This window comes from Anastrepha ludens, chromosome 6, assembly GCF_028408465.1.
Source record: "Anastrepha ludens isolate Willacy chromosome 6, idAnaLude1.1, whole genome shotgun sequence".
Taxonomy (NCBI): Eukaryota; Metazoa; Arthropoda; class Insecta; order Diptera; family Tephritidae; genus Anastrepha; species Anastrepha ludens.
In genome coordinates, this window is record NC_071502.1 from 110321129 (window position 1) to 110339804 (window position 18676).

The 18676-nt window shown below is 36.6% G+C and overlaps 3 protein-coding genes across 15 annotated transcripts in view; 1 reads left to right on the forward strand and 2 right to left on the reverse strand.

Moving 5' to 3' along the window:
• Positions 1 to 6946, reverse strand: part of LOC128868276 (uncharacterized) — an 82992-nt gene extending 76046 nt beyond the window's left edge. Inside the window, exons 1-2 of one of the 13 annotated variants that reach the window (XM_054110171.1) lie at positions 6677 to 6946; positions 5635 to 6081 (exon numbers count right to left, since the gene is read on the reverse strand). The gene's annotated coding sequence lies outside the window, so the exon portion shown is untranslated. The remainder of the gene's footprint in view (positions 1 to 5634; positions 6082 to 6676) is intronic. The other 12 variants (XM_054110167.1, XM_054110164.1, XM_054110162.1 and 9 more) reach the window with 12 other exon arrangements.
• A 2043-nt stretch (positions 6947 to 8989) lies between these two features.
• LOC128866662 (pre-mRNA-splicing factor syf1 homolog) lies at positions 8990 to 12557 on the forward strand. The gene is made up of 5 exons (XM_054107564.1): positions 8990 to 9177; positions 9268 to 9965; positions 10048 to 10635; positions 10704 to 11448; positions 11517 to 12557. Exons 1-5 carry the CDS (start codon positions 9133 to 9135, stop codon positions 12078 to 12080), a joined length of 2640 nt encoding a protein of 879 aa, XP_053963539.1. The 5' UTR covers positions 8990 to 9132; the 3' UTR covers positions 12081 to 12557.
• On the reverse strand, positions 12240 to 16353 carry LOC128866663 (uncharacterized). Its single transcript, XM_054107565.1, has 4 exons — positions 16068 to 16353; positions 15833 to 15961; positions 15626 to 15751; positions 12240 to 12448 (listed from the first exon to the last, which is right to left on the reverse strand). The coding sequence occupies exons 1-4, from the start codon at positions 16150 to 16152 to the stop codon at positions 12240 to 12242; spliced, it is 549 nt and encodes a 182-aa protein (XP_053963540.1). The 5' UTR covers positions 16153 to 16353.
• Positions 16354 to 18676: the final 2323 nt, after the last annotated feature.

Consider the following 18676-nt stretch of genomic DNA (forward strand, 5'->3'; position numbering starts at 1 on the left):
GCAACAAAAATAAATTAGTAGAAAACAGAGGCGTAGCTTAAAAGTCAGTTCTGAATGTAAAACACAGCTTAAAATTTAATACTGGATTAAGAAAATATTACTATATATAAAAAGAGAGACTGTTATCTATAAAAAAATGGAAATTCATAATTCGCTTGTATTGATTTATTGGAAAAAGATTATAATTTCAAATAAATTTGAGTTGTTTTCTCTGCTTTGTAATTCAATAAAATAAATATGGCTAGACGTTTTGAAATATACACACATACCCATATATACTTGATAACTATATGTCTATATGTTTTAATTATGTCTCAATATGCAGTCTGTTAGGTATGCAGTAAAATGTTTGCAGAGCCCATTAGAGAACCGATATTTAGCCATGCGGCTTACAGGCAATTTGTCTTTGCTTTTAAAATAATCCACGTCTTTTCACACCCTAATCAATTAACAAAGAAACATAAAAGAAATGTATTAGTTGCAAATGGTATTCACAATATGCAGAAATAACCGAATGCCCGAAAACAATTGGCAGGTAACCGACACGACAAAATATTTTAGACAACACCACAGACTGGTTAATGTAGGTGTGAACTAGGGAGGCGCCACTCATCGAACAGGACGATTTGGCGCACAATTAATTGGCTAAAATCGCAATGACGCGAAAAAGAGAATGAGAGACAGCAAATTGGTGCTCTCTCACAAGAGAAGATAAATTAGGAGGTAGCTTGCGGGCTACAAACAATTGAATGAGCACAAATTGGTAGTGGGAGTTAGTGGTAGAGGTTGGCAATTTCTAGGATACAAATGAGAATTTATCCCTACGCATACCCACACATACAAATCTCGACTGCGAATACACTGCTGTGCTTCTTATTGATTTATATGCTTTATGGCACCATAAAAGCTGAGACGAAGGAATTGGAATAAACGTAGGTATGGACTACAAAAACAACACACAGCAAACGATTGATAAAAATAAAAAAAAAAAAAAACGAAAAAACATAAGACCGGTTTTGAATTATTTTGAAATATTTACGATTGAATAAATTACAACAAAAATAGAATAAAATGGATTGATATACAAAAAAAAAGTTGAAGAAAATAAAGTAAATATAAAATATAAAAAAATAAATAAAAATAAAACAGAATTAGTAAAAAAAAAAATAGTAAAATAATAAATGAAACTTAAAATAAAATACAAAAACATTAAAAAACTTGGTTATGGCAAAACAAAGAAATAAATTACAAAAAAGAAAATAAAATAAATATGTGTTAAAATTGAAATAAAATAAAAATGTACTTAAAATGTAATATAAAAAAATAAAATTACAAAATTACGACAAAAAGAAGGATAACAAAATAAATATGCTTTTAAGTAGACATAAAATAAATTTATATTGAAAATCAAATTTTATTAAATAAATAGATATAAAAATATAAGACATTGATATTAAACACCAAATATTAAAAAATCAACTTAAGAAAATTAAAATTAAAAAAATGTTAATGAATTAAAATATATTTTAAAAATAAAATAATATTAAATATAGGATAATTAGGGGGAAAAAATTTATGATAAAAAAGATAAAATAAAAAGAGCTATTAAATAAATTAAATAAAGAAATTAAAAAAAAATATTGTAAAAAAAAGTATGTAAGTATATCTGAGATGAAATGTTAGTACAAGAAGAAATAAAATAAAAGGAACAAAAATATAATAAAAGGTAATTTTGAGTGATCGCTCCATATTTTTCTTAATAAAAAATTAACAAAATTGAATGGTTGAAGCGACTTTTTGAAGGCCAGAATCAACGTATTAGGAAAGGATTGCCACCTGCCAAAAATTAAATTAAACATTAATTAATAAAGCTAATTTTAAATATTGAAACTAATTTCTTTTGCCCGATTGATTTTAAATGAATCTCCAAGGACTTGTGCTGATTACTGCAAAGGACTTCTAGAGAAACAGGCTCCTAACAAACAGCGATAACTTTTACAATTATTAATTTCTTTGGAAATTTTACTAAAGTCAAGTCTAAACATGATGTATGAATGCTATGTTTTAATTTTTGTAAAATAAAGCAATTGACTAGCAAAATAAAATTATTGAAAACCATTTTTTCGGGCCTCTGACTACCCCAAACCCCTTAAATATGTATGTATATTAAATATCAGTAAATCTTTTCATTACAAGTATTAGATTATGGGTAATTCTGTTCACTTTAAACCAGTCAATTTTTTAAACGGGTTGCAACCTACTTAAAAACTAATTTAGATATGTAAGGGACAATAATCAATGAACAATAACGGTTACATACATATATAACAGGTGGCGCTAAAGTAATCCTCCTATCAGAAAATGCTATAAATTTTGCGATTGGCCCCTAATGTAAGTTCTGTTTTGACATTTTTGTAGTAAACACATGCGAAATACACGTTAATAAACAATGTTACGCTACACTGCTCCAGAACGCGGAATATTGCTGACTATTTATTTGACCAGTATTCGGTCGGTGACTTTGGCACAACGTGAATTTCGTCGCAGATTTCCTCGCCGTCCAACGCCTACTGGTGAAACACTGCGACGTTTAGCCGCTCGCCTCGAAGAGACTGGCACAATACGAGATGCTGCCAGGCGTGGCAAACCCCGGAGTAGCCGTTATGCAGAGAATATTGCTGCTGTATCCAAGGATGTCATGGAAGCGCCGTCGACATCGACCAGACGACGTGCCACGCAAATGGGTATCAGTCGACGGTCTTTACAGCGAATTTTGGTACAAGATTTGAAGATGTTTCCGTACAAAGTCCAGACGGTGGATCAGCTGTTAGCTGCTGACCGCCAATCGCGTCTAACATCCGCTCAAGCCATCCTTAATCACCACCAAGAGGAAGATGATTTTTCATCAAAAATAATCATGAGTGATGAGGCCCATTTCCATCTTAGCGGGTACGTAAATAAGCAAAATTTACGCTTCTGGGGCACTGAAAATCCGCGTGTAACCCACGAAGAGCCATTACACCCGCTCAAAGTCACTGTATGGTGTGCTGTTTTCGCTGGAGGAGTCATCGGACCTTTTTTCTTCGAAGACGTTGCGGGCCAAACGGTTAATGTGAATGGTGAGCGCTACAGAGCAATGATCAACGAGTTCTTTTTGCCACAACTTGATGAATTGGGATTGGAAAACATGTGGTTCCAACAGGACGGTGCAACGGCACACACTGCACGTGCCACAACCGATATGCTGAAGGATGCATTTCCCGGGCGCATAATCTCCCGTTTTGGCGATTTGCACTGGCCAGCAAGATCGCCTGATTTGACCGCTCCAGACTTCTTTTTGTGGAGCTTTTTGAAGTCGCGGGTTTATGTCAACAAGCCTCAGACTCTTGCAGCTCTTAAAACAATATCCGTCAAGAATGTGAGGACCTACCGCCGGAAGTTTTGGCCAAAATGATATAAAATGCCATATAAAGGGCTCAAATGGCAATCAACTGATGTGGCGGCTATTTAAATGACATCATATTCTCGACTTGATGTAAAAAAAATTAAAAGACCTAATAAAAATAATCCGCAAGAAGAATTTTTTCAGAAGAAAGTTTTTCATTTTTTTTTTTAATTACAGCCAAAAAACATCGCAAAGTTACTTTTGCGCCACCTTGTATATATATATATATTTTTTTTTTCAATAATACAAAATGTAATATAATTGAATTTCTTAATTTTTTATATAAAAATAAGTAAATTAATTCAATAGAAATAATAAATTTAAAAAAGTAATAATAGAAATTTAACAAAATAATAGGAGGTAAAACAAACTTAAAAATAATTAATGTAATTGGAATTTAAAAATAAGTAAAATAATGGGCCTTCGGTGAAAAAATATTTAATAACAAATTTTTACATGAAAAATAAAAAATATATTACAATAGGAAAAATAAAATAAAAAATAAAATAATATTTACTTTTATTAAATAACATAAGATAAAAAAATATATATTATGCATTAAAAGACAAGTAAAGGGCATACAAAAATATATTTAAATTAAGGGGGAAGTCTACTGTGACAAGGGAAAAAACAGGCTTATTTTCCGGATTTTATTTCTAACAAAATATTGCTCGTACATAAAATCTATTTAAACTCTTATCTTTATTATATATTTAAGTTTTTGAAAAAAAAATTGTAAGTCAAAATATTCAAAATGGCCGCTGTGGCACTTCTGCAAGCGCAGGTCCGCTTTTCTTAGGTGCCTAAACGGTGTACATGAAATCTTACGTTTCGGTGATCTAAAACAAAAAAACAAAATATTGTTATCATATACATAGTATTGACTCTCGTCTGACGTAGGATTATGTCGATAAAAAATTTTGGCGTTGAAAAAAAAATTCTTGAAATTTTTTTCTTTTTTTTTTGCCTAAAATTGATGTTACTATTGTTTATAACAATTTAACAAATAACGATATCAAAAAAATCATATGTCAGACGAGAGACACTATTACAGAGAATATATAATTAAATTTTTAAGCTGATTCATTTATCAGAACTCGAGATATCGTGTACACCGTATACAAAAACTTAGTTTCGAGAAAAATGCGTTTAAAGTTTCAGTATAGCAGGTACGCGCTTTGGAGCGCTTCGGGAAAAGGTCGAAATTTCAACGAAGAAAAATTTAGCCAGCTGTAACACATATTGTACCTTATTTAAGAGGGTTCAAAGTATTTTTTAAGCTAATAAAAAAAAAATCGATTTTTTGAAAAATTCACAGTAGACTTCCCCCTTAAAGGAATGAATGAAAATGAAATGAGTAACACATTTTTAAATAAATAAGAAGAATCAAATGTGTAATTAAAGAAATAAAATTGAGGATTCGTAAAATAAAAATACCAAAACTAATAAAATGGCACATACGAAATCCCAAAAAGAAGGGAAAATTACATTAGAAGAAAAATAAAAGTAAAAAAAAATTACAAAAGAGAACCAATAATGTCTAAATATCTTGCGATTGTATAGAATTATATCAGGTATATAACAACAAATTTAATTTTTTTAGTGGTCAGCTCAAGAACCATGACTTTTTTACTTCATGTACTCAGAGAAAAAGCAAAATGAAAAATTAAACATTAAAAAAATTCAGTGAAAAAAAGTCAAAAATAAATTTAATAAACTAAAAGTTAGTCCAAAACATGGTAGACACCAGCTGGCAACACCCAAACTAAAGAAACTGCAACAGCAAACAGCTGAGGAATTGTAAAGGGATGAAAGGAAATACAAATGCACAGAAGGGAAATTCCATCCATACATACATATATGTATGTATGTGGGTAGGATGTATGCATACGGATAGTTTAAATTAAATCTAACGAGTTTATATTGGAAACAATTAATTGGTGTAGTGGCTGCATAAAGCCCGTGGCTTTTAAGTAGGTTCCACATTACCAGAGCGACCCGGATTTATGTATTGTACTATACATATATACGGCCAAGGACTGTCACTCCAGCAGCATTCCCCGTAATTGTATGGGGAATGTTTACGTTGCTACAACAGAAAATACAACAACGGAATGACATAAAAATCATGTAGATTTGGATGAGCAGAACAAAATAAATGAAATTTGGGAAGAAAAAGATGTGTTTACCTTCTTTAGGAACCTTTGACGTTGTATTTAGTGGGTTCGTTGAAACCGGTTTGTTCACCACTCCAATATGCAAAGTAATATACTGCACATATCCAGGAAAAAATTTATTAATTTCAACACTTTAAAACTGTTTTTGGTTCACTTTGTGCATCCATATACATATGTAGGTATGTACTTAGCGTTTTTTTAATTTTGAACACACTTTTCACATATGAAAATTCACGTTCTTGTTTTCAGCATAGACACTAAACTTATATAGATTTTATACTATTAATTTAAAATTATGTATACATACATATATGCATTTCCAGATAATTTCGGTGATTGACAAGTGCCACGCATATACACATAGGTGTTCGCTTTTAATTTGTTACTACTTTCTAACATTTATATTTCTCAACTTGTAATACATTCAGCATTTCTTCAAGTTCGATAACAATCTCCACACTGTGATGAAAATTTAAAAATTCATTATCGAAATATTTAACTTTGAATCAACAAACCATATCAAAGTATTTTAGTAAAATAAACAGACATCAGCAGCATCGACGGAGTTGTAGAAGGGGGCGAAACGCAAAGCTGCTTACAAGACTTTGAAAACTTGAAAGGAAAGACACGTCAAAAATCTACTCAAAAGGCAAATATCATGATACAACAAAGAATGCATACAAAGCGACGGCGCTGCTTATAGAAAGTCCATTATATCTGCGGCGTCATGAGTGCTGCGCTGCTCGCTAGTTAAAAGTGTTTATTTACCCAAACACAAGTTCCTATTTATCATATTTTATAATACTAAATGCGAATTTGTTATAAAAATAGATTTACTTTAAAAAGAGTATATAATTAATGAAATCTATATGAAAACAATGTTTTTGTTCAGGTCAACACCCGAAACATTAACAGTGATAACAGCACGTCGGGCAGAGGCTTTTAAATTTGACGCGTCAGCGACAACTGCAACGCAATCTTAACGTCGGCTAGCTGCTGCTTGATTTGACTGCACTTTATTTCATATGCTTTATTTTATATTTCGGCCATTTACCGACTTTGATTTATATGTGTTTGTATCTTCTTCTATCTTCGCGTTTTATATTACTCTTCTGCACTCGCACTATTCTATAATCCTTTTATGTTTCATAAAATTTCACTCTATACTAGTCACACAATGCATGTACTGTATGCTTTGTTACATTTTATTTACTTAAACTTGTTTTTTATTTATTGGCTTTTCTATGCGCCATATAATCCGGCGTATAATGGAAACAAGTTAACAATTCAACCGGGCACGTCAAAAATCTACAGAAAACTACAAAATGTTCCACCAAGCGAAAACAGAAACATGAACAGAGTTGCATAGTAATTATGTTGTGTAGGTGACTCTACATTACACACAGGGTTGCTTTCAAGGCGGTTATAGAAGTGATGACAAGCGCTCTGATGACTTTTTCGCCGCAGATATGAATAACGTCAAAGCTAAGGCGAATCTATACAATTTGGTAGCATTCGAGCAACAACAACATTGTTTAAATTAAAAATGTCAAAGAAAAGAGAATAGAGGAATGAAATGACGATAATACAACAATAACTCGCCGTCATTCCGTTTTACTGGCATTTCTCAATTAAAGACGAATTGAAGAAGAAGAAATGACTTACTCTACTCCATGGTGAAAAGGTTTTAGAGGTGTACTACCTAACAGACCGTTATTCGGCTCTGAGCGAATTTGACAGATATGTTGACATCATTCGTTTTGTGCTTCACTAAGCTAAAGCGAAATTTTGTGAAACACAAAACGAACGACTTAGAATCCTAGACTATAATCATACCACCTTCTACAGATATGCCTTGGTCCAAGGCGCATTGAGTACCATAGATGGTGCACTCCCAAAACAGTTACTTTATTTTCGCGATTTTGTCAAGTTTTACGTCAGTTCCCTTTCCAATACAAAAAAAAAACAAAAGTAGGAGAAAATACATGAGACTTAAAATAAAGAAACTAATGAAAAGGAAGTGACGTGTGAAAAGATTTTTGGAGGTGTTATATTTAGCACACCGATATTCGGCTCTGAGCGAATTTGGCAGAATAGATTGATGGGCTGACGTCCCTTGAGTTGTGTTGAACAAAATTTCGCTTGTGTGAGGTATGTTTTAAAAAACTCAACACAGTCAATACTCATGCTATGGCAGCGGTTTGTTGACGAAAACGATGAATACAAATTTGCTAAAGTGCGTTAATTTATTGTGAGTTCTTTAAAAAGAGTTTTTGTTTAATTAAAATTAGTAATATAGTTCTATCTAAATGAAGCACGATAGCATAAATTGTGATAGCATAAAAACCGTAGGAAAGCAATCTTTAAATTTCTTCGGTTGCCCACAAACTCACTCGGTTGCACACACACAGTCAGCTCTTGTTTGTAACTGAAGCTGCAAAATAGTACCCGAACGCTGCTAAAACAATGCGCGAATAGTGTATGGTGTTTCTTTTTTTTTCAAATTCCTAAATTTGACTTGAAACACACAACATTTCACAATTTGCTAACCACGTTAATATATTGATTTGTATTCAACTAATCACACTTCAAACTTTTTGTTATGGATATTGTTTTCATTTCATTCACCTCTCTCAAGTGACGTGGGAGGCAAAGTAGCTATCAAGTAAACTTTGAAACCCATCATCCTTGTAATTTCCTTTTCTTTGGTTTGCATATTATCGGAGCATAACGGCGCAGCAAATTCGTGGCGCTTCATTTTTATTAGTCTGCTTAATTTAAAAATCACAAATCCAAAATCACTTTATTATCAAACCATTTACTGTATATTTACAAAAAAAAAACTTTTCTTCCTCTTGTTTGTGTAACTGGTCGGTTTTCGAAGGGCGAAACCTTTTGTGTTCTGTAAAACGGACTTGTTACGTTGGTTTTCTCCCCGCCCTCTCCCTGCATCCCATCGGTCTTTCTCTCCCGCCTCACCCCTTCATAATGGTATCACAGATGCCGAATCTTTCTCCGTCGAAGTGTGCCCATTCCCTGGGCAACCATACCAACCTAACTTACGTTGGTTTTCGTCAGCCTTTGGGCTCAAATAAAATTACAACTTTGAGACTGGCAAACAACAAAAAAATAAGAATTAGTCTCTAATAAGTATTGCCATAATACAACTCTGCATGATGTTAAAATTATCATCATGACAGCCCCTCTTCGCATGTTACAAAACGTTGACGGCGCATTATTAGAATTTTATATTGAATACAACAACACGATAGATATGTTGGTTACAAATCGTTGATGTGAACACCTCAATTGTATTTAGGAGAAACTAAATTTGCTTCAATGTGTAAATTTTACAACACTGTATCATCTTGTTGACAACCGGTCCGTCCGCTCAGCTGATTGTATTGGAGAAGAGAAAATATATTGGGCGTCCGTGGCAAGCCTAAACGTTTTTATTATATTTCGGATTAGAATAGTTTGCTATTTTAAAAGAAAGTTCCAAATCCAAATATGACGCTCATTGATAAGCCGTTAGTTGCAGTCGATATTGATTTCGTAAGTCTTGGATCTGAAATGTTAACGTCATGTTTAACTGCTTGCTCTCGCCCCATTTGTGATATTAAAATTTTAACATTTTTATTGCAGCCAGAGGAAGATGTGCCTTATGAGGAGGAGATTTTGCGTAACGCATACTCCGTGAAACATTGGTTGCGGTACATAGAACACAAATCCAAATCGCCGAACTTTGGCGTGAACATTGTTTATGAGCGCGCACTTAAAGAGTTGCCTGGCAGCTACAAAATTTGGTATAACTATTTACGTACGCGCCGTAAGCAAGTGCGTGGTCGCCCTCTAACCGATCCCATGTACGATGAAGTCAACAATACCTTCGAGCGAGCGTTAGTGTTTATGCACAAAATGCCACGCATTTGGATGGATTATGGCGTATTTATGACAGCACAGTGCCGCATCACACGTACCCGACACGTGTTTGATCGTGCTTTGCGTGCATTGCCCATTACTCAACATCATCGCATTTGGCCGCTCTATTTAAAATTTGTGCGGCGTTTCGATATACCAGAGACAGCTCTGCGCGTTTATAGGCGCTACCTGAAGTTGTGCGCAGAAGATGCGGAAGAGTACATTGAATATCTGACTGAGGTAGAGCTATTGGATGAAGCTGCTCAACAATTGGCATCAGTGGTGGACAATGAACATTTCGTGTCGAAGCATGGCAAATCAAATCATCAGTTATGGAATGAGTTATGCGATTTGATTTCGAAAAATCCTGACAAGGTGCATTCGTTGAATGTGGACGCCATAATACGCAGTGGGCTCAGGCGGTAAATGTCTTATTAGTTTGTTATTCGTCATATAATTTTATGTGCAAATTGAAATTTTTTGTATATATGTTTTGAAATTTAGTTATACGGACCAGCTTGGACATCTTTGGAATTCTTTGGCCGATTACTATGTACGTTCGGGTCTGTTTGATCGCGCACGCGACATTTATGAGGAGGCCATACAAACCGTTACAACAGTGCGTGATTTTACACAAGTGTTCGATGAATACGCCCAGTTCGAGGAGGTCTCGTTAAATAGACGCATGGAAATGGTGGCCAACGATCCACATGCCACCGAAGAAGATGACATTGATGTGGAATTGCGACTGGCGCGCTTCGAGTATCTTATGGAGCGTCGTCTGTTGCTTTTGAACAGTGTGCTACTGCGCCAGAACCCACACAATGTACATGAGTGGCATAAGCGCGTGAAATTGTATGAGGGCAAGCCGCACGAGATCATCAACACATACACCGAGGCTGTGCAAACTGTGCAACCAAAGTTGGCTGCTGGCAAGCTGCATACATTGTGGGTGGAATTTGCGAAATTTTACGAATCAAATGAGCAAGTAGAGGATGCGCGCGTTGTTTTCGAGCGTGGCACTGAGGTGGAGTATGTGAAGGTGGAAGATTTGGCCGCAGTATGGTGTGAATGGGCCGAAATGGAAATCAGGTTTGAAGATAATTTTTAATTGATTTGCTGATATATTATTAATCATCAAATACCTTTTAATTTTAAAGGCAAGAGAATTTCGAGGGTGCATTGCGCCTAATGCAGAAAGCCACCGCCATGCCGAAACGTAAAGTTGCCTATCATGACGACACCGAGACCGTACAGATGCGGCTATATCGTTCGCTGAAAGTTTGGTCTATGTACGCCGATTTAGAGGAATCCTTTGGCACTTTCAAAACATGTAAAGCAGTCTATGATCGTATAATTGATTTAAAAATTTGCACACCTCAAATAATTATCAACTATGGCCTCTTTTTGGAAGAGCATAATTATTTTGAAGAAGCTTTTCGCGCCTATGAAAAGGGTATTGCGCTATTTAAATGGCCAAATGTATACGATATTTGGAATGCATATTTGACGAAATTTCTCAAACGCTATGGTGGCACAAAGCTGGAGCGTGCGCGCGATCTTTTCGAACAATGTTTGGAAAATTGTCCGCCCGAACATGCCAAGTATTTTTATTTGTTATATGCGAAATTGGAGGAGGAGCACGGTTTGGCGCGTCATGCCATGGCCGTATACGATCGCGCAACAAGCGCCGTCAAGTCAGAGGAGATGTTTGACATGTACAATATTTTCATAAAGAAAGCTGCGGAGATCTACGGCCTGCCGCGCACGCGCGAAATCTATGAGAAGGCCATTGAGGCGTTGCCCGAAGAGAATATGCGGCCCATGTGTGTGCGCTTTGCAGAGATGGAAACAAAGCTAGGCGAAATTGATCGTGCGCGCGCAATTTACGCGCATTGCTCGCAGGTGTGTAGCGGCGGCACATTTTATTTTATTATTATAAAATTAATATCTTTTTCTCAATTTCTTTGTAGGTGTGTGATCCACGTATAACTGCAGAGTTTTGGCAAACATGGAAAGAGTTCGAGGTGCGCCATGGCAATGAGGATACCATGCGCGAAATGCTGCGCATCAAACGTTCAGTGCAAGCCACGTACAATACACAGGTGAATATGATGGCCGCACAATTTCTCAATCAAACGGGCGCAAGCAATGCAGCCGCAGACGGTGGTGGTGATGCGATGCGTCTACTTGAGGCTAAGGCTGCGGCAGAGCAACAGGCACGCCAACAACAAACACTTAAAGCACAAACTAGTGGCAATATTATGTTTGTGCGTGGCGAAACGCAGGGTGGCAACGCGAAAGATAAAGTGGTCAATCCGGATGAAATCGATATTGGCGATAGTGACGACGAGGACGAAGAGGATGTTGATGATGATGCTGTTAATGGGGCGGCAAATGGCGCTGACAAGCGCGGCGGAAACGAAGAAAATGTTATAGCCGCCAAAAGGTTGCGCATCGAGCAGCAAGCGATACCGGCAAAAGTGTTTGGCAGCTTGAAGAAAGCCACAGATGAAGATGACCAAGACGCAGATTGAGTATAGTGAGATCGCGGTGAGGCGTGGATCATACCAATAATCGTAGCTAATAAAAGAAAACATTTTTGAACAATAATCAGTCTGGTAAAACATTCATAGTTTAACATGTAGCAATTCTTTAAATTTTCTAATTTAAGCCCCCTAGTAAGAAACGATTTATTAACTATGCAGAAGCCAAATACCCAGAAAAGTGTTAAGTAATAGAGTTAAATAAGAAATTTGATTGGTCTTCGGCGCACGATTACATGGTATTGTACCCAATTGAGATTCGCAAACGCAAACTTCGACCTCCAGGCCGGATATGTACTTTTGACGATAGCAACCGCTTGTGGCATTCACTTTGGCGCACATATAGGTGATATTTTGAACTAAAAAAATTTGATGGAGCAAAATTAATATGAGGAATATAAAAAGAGCAAAAGATGAAAAATAATGAAAGTGACATTAAATAAAAATGCAAATGGAATGATCAGCAGACATTAATCGAGTTTGAATTAAAAAAAGAGGACTCAGAAAGGCTTGTTTGTGAAGAGCTTGAGATGTTGACCGACAGAGAAATGGTTGAAAATTCTAGCAGATCATACATACCTACAGAAAGTTTCAAAATCATGGCGAACTTTAGTTAGAAAAAAAGAGTGACCAATGAACGAAGTCCAGAGCAGTCTTCTACATTTATCAAGCGAGCACTTCTCCAATCTGCTAAATGGTGAATGGCCAGAGATCACGAAAATGCGCTTGACGGTGATGCAATCGAGGATGATGGACTGCTAGCAGAATAATTATAGATGATCCCATCAAGTTCATCTTCATTAAACTGAGAAGACAGATATTCGCTATGCATAAAATCATGGAAAATATCTCGGAAAATAGCATCGCCACACATCAGCTTTTTTATTATTTACTGTTAATTATATATACAGGGAACACACGGTACTTGAGGGCATGTATATATGTGGCTATAATTTCTCGAAACCATTCCTTTCGTTTTTGCCATGTTTAAGTCAAAACACGAGGTACTACAACTTAACTCAAGAAATGAAGAGACATTAAATTATCATTTAAATTGCTTTTTTAAAGACAAGACATGGGAGACTACAACTTAACCCAAGAAATGAAGAGATACGCAGTTATCGTCGCTATATGAGCAAATCACAGAGATCAAGAAATCTCTAATTTTCTTAAGTGCGCCATTCATTCGTTCGCCTTGAATTGGAAGCATCAGGCGGCTAGGCCGAATCTGTAGCAAAACGCAAACAAACCGAGGAACATTCTGAGACTGTCCGATCCGTAGAATTTATTCAAGTGCAAGCGATTATTGACGAGGGCCCTCTTCAAACTCAATGAGCGCCCTTGCGAGGGGGCTTACTCTTTCTGAGAGTCTTGTCTGCCGAGCTGCCCATAAAGATCTGTATGAATCCTACGCTATGCGCAGAGGATAGATTATGTCGAAGAAAACATGAGAATAGCGATTCATCCGATCAAATCGCCCTCTAAACAAAATGAAACACCTTGAAGCGTCTGAGACTTTATGTCATCTTTAATATTTGGCACGTAGACAGACATACAATTTTTACCATGGATTTAACGCGCTAAAATCATTGAAACTTATTACAGAAATGGTCGATCTTTAAGCGTCAGCATATCGCAAAATTTGTGATTTTGTTTGCTGCAAATAATTATTCGAATTAGTCGACAATTCAAAGTTTGGTGAACAAATTTCAAGAAATTGGTTCCGTCGGGGATAGGAAAAGGACTGGCAGATCAAAAACTGGGCGTTCTGTTGGGAATATTGCTGCTGTAGCGCGGCTGTTGTAGAACAGCTTTCAACATCGATATCTCAACGTTCTCAGCAATTAGGGATCCATGAATTGGCTGTTTGGCGGAGATTCACCTGTGTTTCAAACAGATTCAGTAGAAGCCATAGGCATCGCATTCGCTAACAATAGAACAACAACAATTGAATGCTATTTTCTCAGCAATATTTAGAGCGTTTACGAAAGGATAAAGTGGATTTTGTACGTCGATTTATTACTATGGATGAGACTTGGGCCTATCACTATGATAATAAATCAAAACGAGAGGCTAAAGAGTGGTATGCATCTGGATCTTCGACTCCGGAACGAGTTGGCATCTAGAAATCGGCCAAGAAGGTGTTAGCATCAGTTTATTGAGGAGCGAAAGGAATTTTGTTTGTGGATTACTTAGAAACAATCAAAACACTAAATTCTGAATATTATTGTAACCAGGGAAAAGGAAAAAATTCATTAAAAAATACCTAAGATGCATTTTGACAATGGCTAAAATCCATGAATTAAAGTTCGAATTGTTGGAGCATCCACTGTATTCATCAGATTTGACCCCTAGTGACTTTCAGCTGCACGCGCCGCAATCAGATTGAGGTATTCGGACCATAAGCTACCCACGCTCTAGTATTCTTAACAACTTTGAGTTCATCTCCATGGTGCTGGATCATTGTATACCCTCGCTAAGTTCGAGCGGAACTTTTTCTATTCATATTTCTTCAAGGGAGGAGTGGGCGCTTTGCAACATTTGAGAGCAGTGCATGGCAAACATGTTTACGGATGGCTCGAAGTTAGACAGAGGAGTTGGTGTGCGAGTATTCTGCGAGGAGGTCCCCTCCAAGCTCAGATTTAGGCTTCTGGACCACTGTAGTGTTTTCCAAGCAGAAGTAGCCGCAAGTAAGTAAGCTGTAGATTTGTTGCTCGCTTCTATAATTACATTAAAGGAGGTAAATATCTACTCCGATAGCTAAGCGGCCTTGGGCTCATTGTTAGTGCGTTCGAAATTAGTCGGGGAAAGCCTGACTTCTCTCTCGATTGCATCGAAATACTTCGATATTAGGCTCATTTTGGTGCCCGGTCACAGCGGCATAGATACGGCTTCATCGCAATATGAGAGGATTGGAGTTCCCTTAAGAACCTGTGGTCTGCTACTGGAAATGGGCCAAGCTTACTTAGTTTCGTATGAGCCCTTCCCAATTCTCACTTTAGGGATGGAATTCACGAACTGGAATCTCGTTGGAACAAGTTTATTGAGGTTAACGGAGACCATACTGAATAATATTGAAATTGTGTTTTTCTTCTCGAACCGCAAAACTTATTGAACAACCTAGTATTTCGCACTCTGATAACTGATCGAATTCGAAATTTGAGTGCACTGGCTAAACTAATTACTGAAAGAAGGTATTTTTGGCATTTTTGAAAACTACTGTTATAAGAAAGGTGGGGGTGGTTAGTGACCGATTTTGCTCATTTTCAATACCAGTCCAATTTGGACAATCAAAGGCAACATCTGCACATACACACATAGTTTCAAGCAGATATCTCAATTTGTAGTCGTGTTTTCGTATGAACGGACGAAAAAGCGGATGAACAGGCACACAGACACTGCTTAATTGATTTCTCACGTCATTCTAACAATTTTTTCCATATAATATAATCAAATGCTGAAATTTATCTGATGCGATCTATGCAAAAATGCGCTTGAGTGTAAAAAAAGTGTCGAAAGAAATTAGTTAGCCCCACCTCCTTTATTGTAGGTGTACGTATACTTAACGCACGACTCTCCAGGCACCATTGGGCAGCCAAACGCGTTCGGTTGTTTGAAATGATTGCGCCACAAATCGTAAGTATCCGGTATGGCGTCATTATCTAGGCATAAACATAATTTAGTGCTGGTTGAAATAAAACAAAAAAAAAAAAAACAAAAATTTCGCAACAACTCATACACACCTGTGGCTACTAACGGTCGCCGACATGGCACATTTTTGAAATCTTCACGCAAATGTTCACAAGTCAAGCTGGCAATATTCCTCTTATCTTGATATGGACCAATCCATGTGAAGCGAAAACAATAAGGATCTGTGAATGACGATAATGATGAGCGGAAGACATGGGTAGAGGTGCACACACAAACACATATATAATATATTCCATACGCAAAAAAGCTGGTGAGGTGTAAACTTACACTCAACTTGTAAATCAGCGCACACTCGCCCGAAAATGCCAAACCAGAACAGGAAGAGCCGCGGTATGCGCGCCATTACAATCATCCAGGCTATGGTGAATATCTAATGGTGCATTCAAGAAAATCGCGTATCACAAATGCAATTTTAATTGCTAACTAATGACAGAGTGACACTCAAGTTATACACCCGCCCGTTCACTGCCGCGATGTGTGCAAATTTGATGCAGCCCTCTTGAAGAATTCTTAATTATTGATACTCCATGCAATAATTGGCTCATTGTCGATCGATTCATGATGGATTTTTATCTTATCAAAGCAAGCTGATGTTGAACTAGAAATTGATGTTTGATGGCTGATGATTTTTTTTTTCTTCTGATATCGTTTACTGTTTACCGATGGATTCTCGGACAAGATGTTTTTTTTCTGTTGACTTTCACGGTCAATGTGCGCCGGCAATGCTAAGCTAATATTGTTTATATACATAAGATTATACAGATTATACGCTTCATTACCAAGGTTAAGCTTTTCATAAAAACCATTCGCTATTCGGAGACGGCATAAAACTATAGGCCACACTTTTTGTAGGACAACAACAAGACGAATGCCACAAGTTGGTTAAATATACTTAGTCCTGCCATAAGTTCTGTTACAAGTTAAGTCCGTTATAGATATGAAATTATAATACTTTTTTTAATGGAGTTAATTTTATTTAATCATTATGCGTTGAGGACCGCATGTGCCGATGGAACAGTGTCGGACGTTGTAATCTGCGTCATAGCTACAGGGTCCGGCACTCGAAGTGTAACCAACTTCAGACTGCACGGCCATCAGCTGTCTGTTAGTTGGCTAAATGATAGTCCAGAGTATTGTTTACAAGCGCGCGCAAGTATTTTGCCGAGAGTAAACGCGAAAAAGGAAAATCAGTATTGGATTTCAAACGCATTATATTTGGCTGGAAAAGGACAACCAGCGATTGTTCGTGAGCTCGAGCACCTTAAAGTAAGTAAAGTTTAATCGTTTAGTTTACTCCTTACAATGATACTGGTAGCATCGCGAAACGTCATGGAGGTGGTCATCAAAAAACTGCAACGTCTCACGTGAAATGGATCAAAAAGTTTTTATTTTTTTTATTTTTATTTTTTTATCGAAATGTTATAAATATTTAAATACATTTCATTCTATTACACCTAGTTCACAACTATCACGAAATATTATTTTATTAAATTCGACAGTATTTACAGGAAATACGTATATAACTGGAAGACAGCTGACAGAAATTTACATATAGGTATTTGTCAGTCATCCAAATTTCTGGAACAAGATAATTTGGTTTTTTTCGTTTAAGTCTCCGGCATTGGTCATCTAAATTGGCAGGTCGCCGAGCCTCCGGGCTAGCATGTTTTTCGAGCCTTTCGGCATGAGCTACAGCCTAATGTTTGACAACTTCTGATACGATGTAAATCAGTGTTCCTCACATACCATGGTGCGTTTACTGCGTTTTTTAGAAACTTGTTTTGAAATCGTTGTATTTTTTCGATATGAGTTTGTTTGGCACAGCCCCATAGCTGTATACCATAAGTCCACACAGGTTTAAATACTTGTTTATAAATTAAAAGTATGTTTTTTATGGAAAGAGGAGACCTCCTTCCAGTAAGCCAGTTTAATTTTAGCATTTTGAGGTTTAATTCCACGTGTTTTATTTTAACGTGCTCTTTCCAGCATAGTTTGGCATCGAGCGCCATCCCTAAGTACTCCGCCGTATTGGAGTAAGGACTTTTCGTGCCAGAAATATATACAGGATGATATTGAATTTTTTTGTTTGTAAAATCCACATGAAGTGACTTGGCTTCATTAAGTATTATACGTCACTTTGTAGTCCATTCGGTGATTTTGTTAACATCTTCCTGAAGTTTGCGAGAGAACTGTATCTCACCGTCTCCAATTGCTAAAATGCACATATCGTCAGCAAAGGTAGCTATAGTGCTAGTCTCAGAGACCGGTAGGTCAGATGTGAAAAGCACGTAAGGTATAGGGCCAAGGATACTGCCTTGTGGAACCCCGGCTTTAATTCGCTTTAGGCTTGAATAAGAGCTATCGCACTTGATCCTGAAGTATCTGTTATTTAGTTACGAAATAAATAGGTCCGAAAACTCCCTTGGAAGCAAGATTTTAATTTTATGGAGTAGTCCGTCATGTCATACTTTGTCGAAGGCCTGAGCAACATCGAGAAATAGGGAAGAGCACACTTTTTTCTTTTCGATTGCTTCTTCTATCACATTTGTGATCCTATGCACTTGTTCGATTGTTGAGTGCTTTGCTCGAAATCCGAACTGGTGCGTAGGAATAAGGCGTTTGTTTTCAATCAAAGGCTTTAATCGCTGCAGAACTATTTTTTCGAGTAGTTTGGACATTATAGGTAGCAAGGAGATCGGACGGTATGATGACACTTCGTGAGGACTTTTGCCAGGTTTTGGTATCATTATTACCTCTGAAATTTTCCAGTACGTTGGCACATATTTTAGCTTAAGGCATGAATTTATAATTTTATTTAGCTTAATCAATGTTTTTTTGATGTTATTTAAGGTTTCAGCGGTGATAAGATTCTTCAA

Coding starts and splice junctions, on each gene's coding strand:
- LOC128866662 (XM_054107564.1), top strand. CDS start 9,133: ATGACGCTCATTGATAAGCCGTTAGTTGCAGTCGATATTGATTTC. Junction 9,178..9,267: donor TTGCAGTCGATATTGATTTC/GTAAGTCTTGGA, acceptor TTTTTATTGCAG/CCAGAGGAAGATGTGCCTTA. Junction 9,966..10,047: donor ATACGCAGTGGGCTCAGGCG/GTAAATGTCTTA, acceptor TTTGAAATTTAG/TTATACGGACCAGCTTGGAC.
- LOC128866663 (XM_054107565.1), bottom strand. CDS start 16,152: ATGATTGTAATGGCGCGCATACCGCGGCTCTTCCTGTTCTGGTTTGGC. Junction 15,962..16,067: donor CGCTGATTTACAAGTTGAGT/GTAAGTTTACAC, acceptor CGTCATTCACAG/ATCCTTATTGTTTTCGCTTC. Junction 12,449..15,625: donor GTACACCTACAATAAAGGAG/GTGGGGCTAACT, acceptor AAATTTTTTTAG/TTCAAAATATCACCTATATG.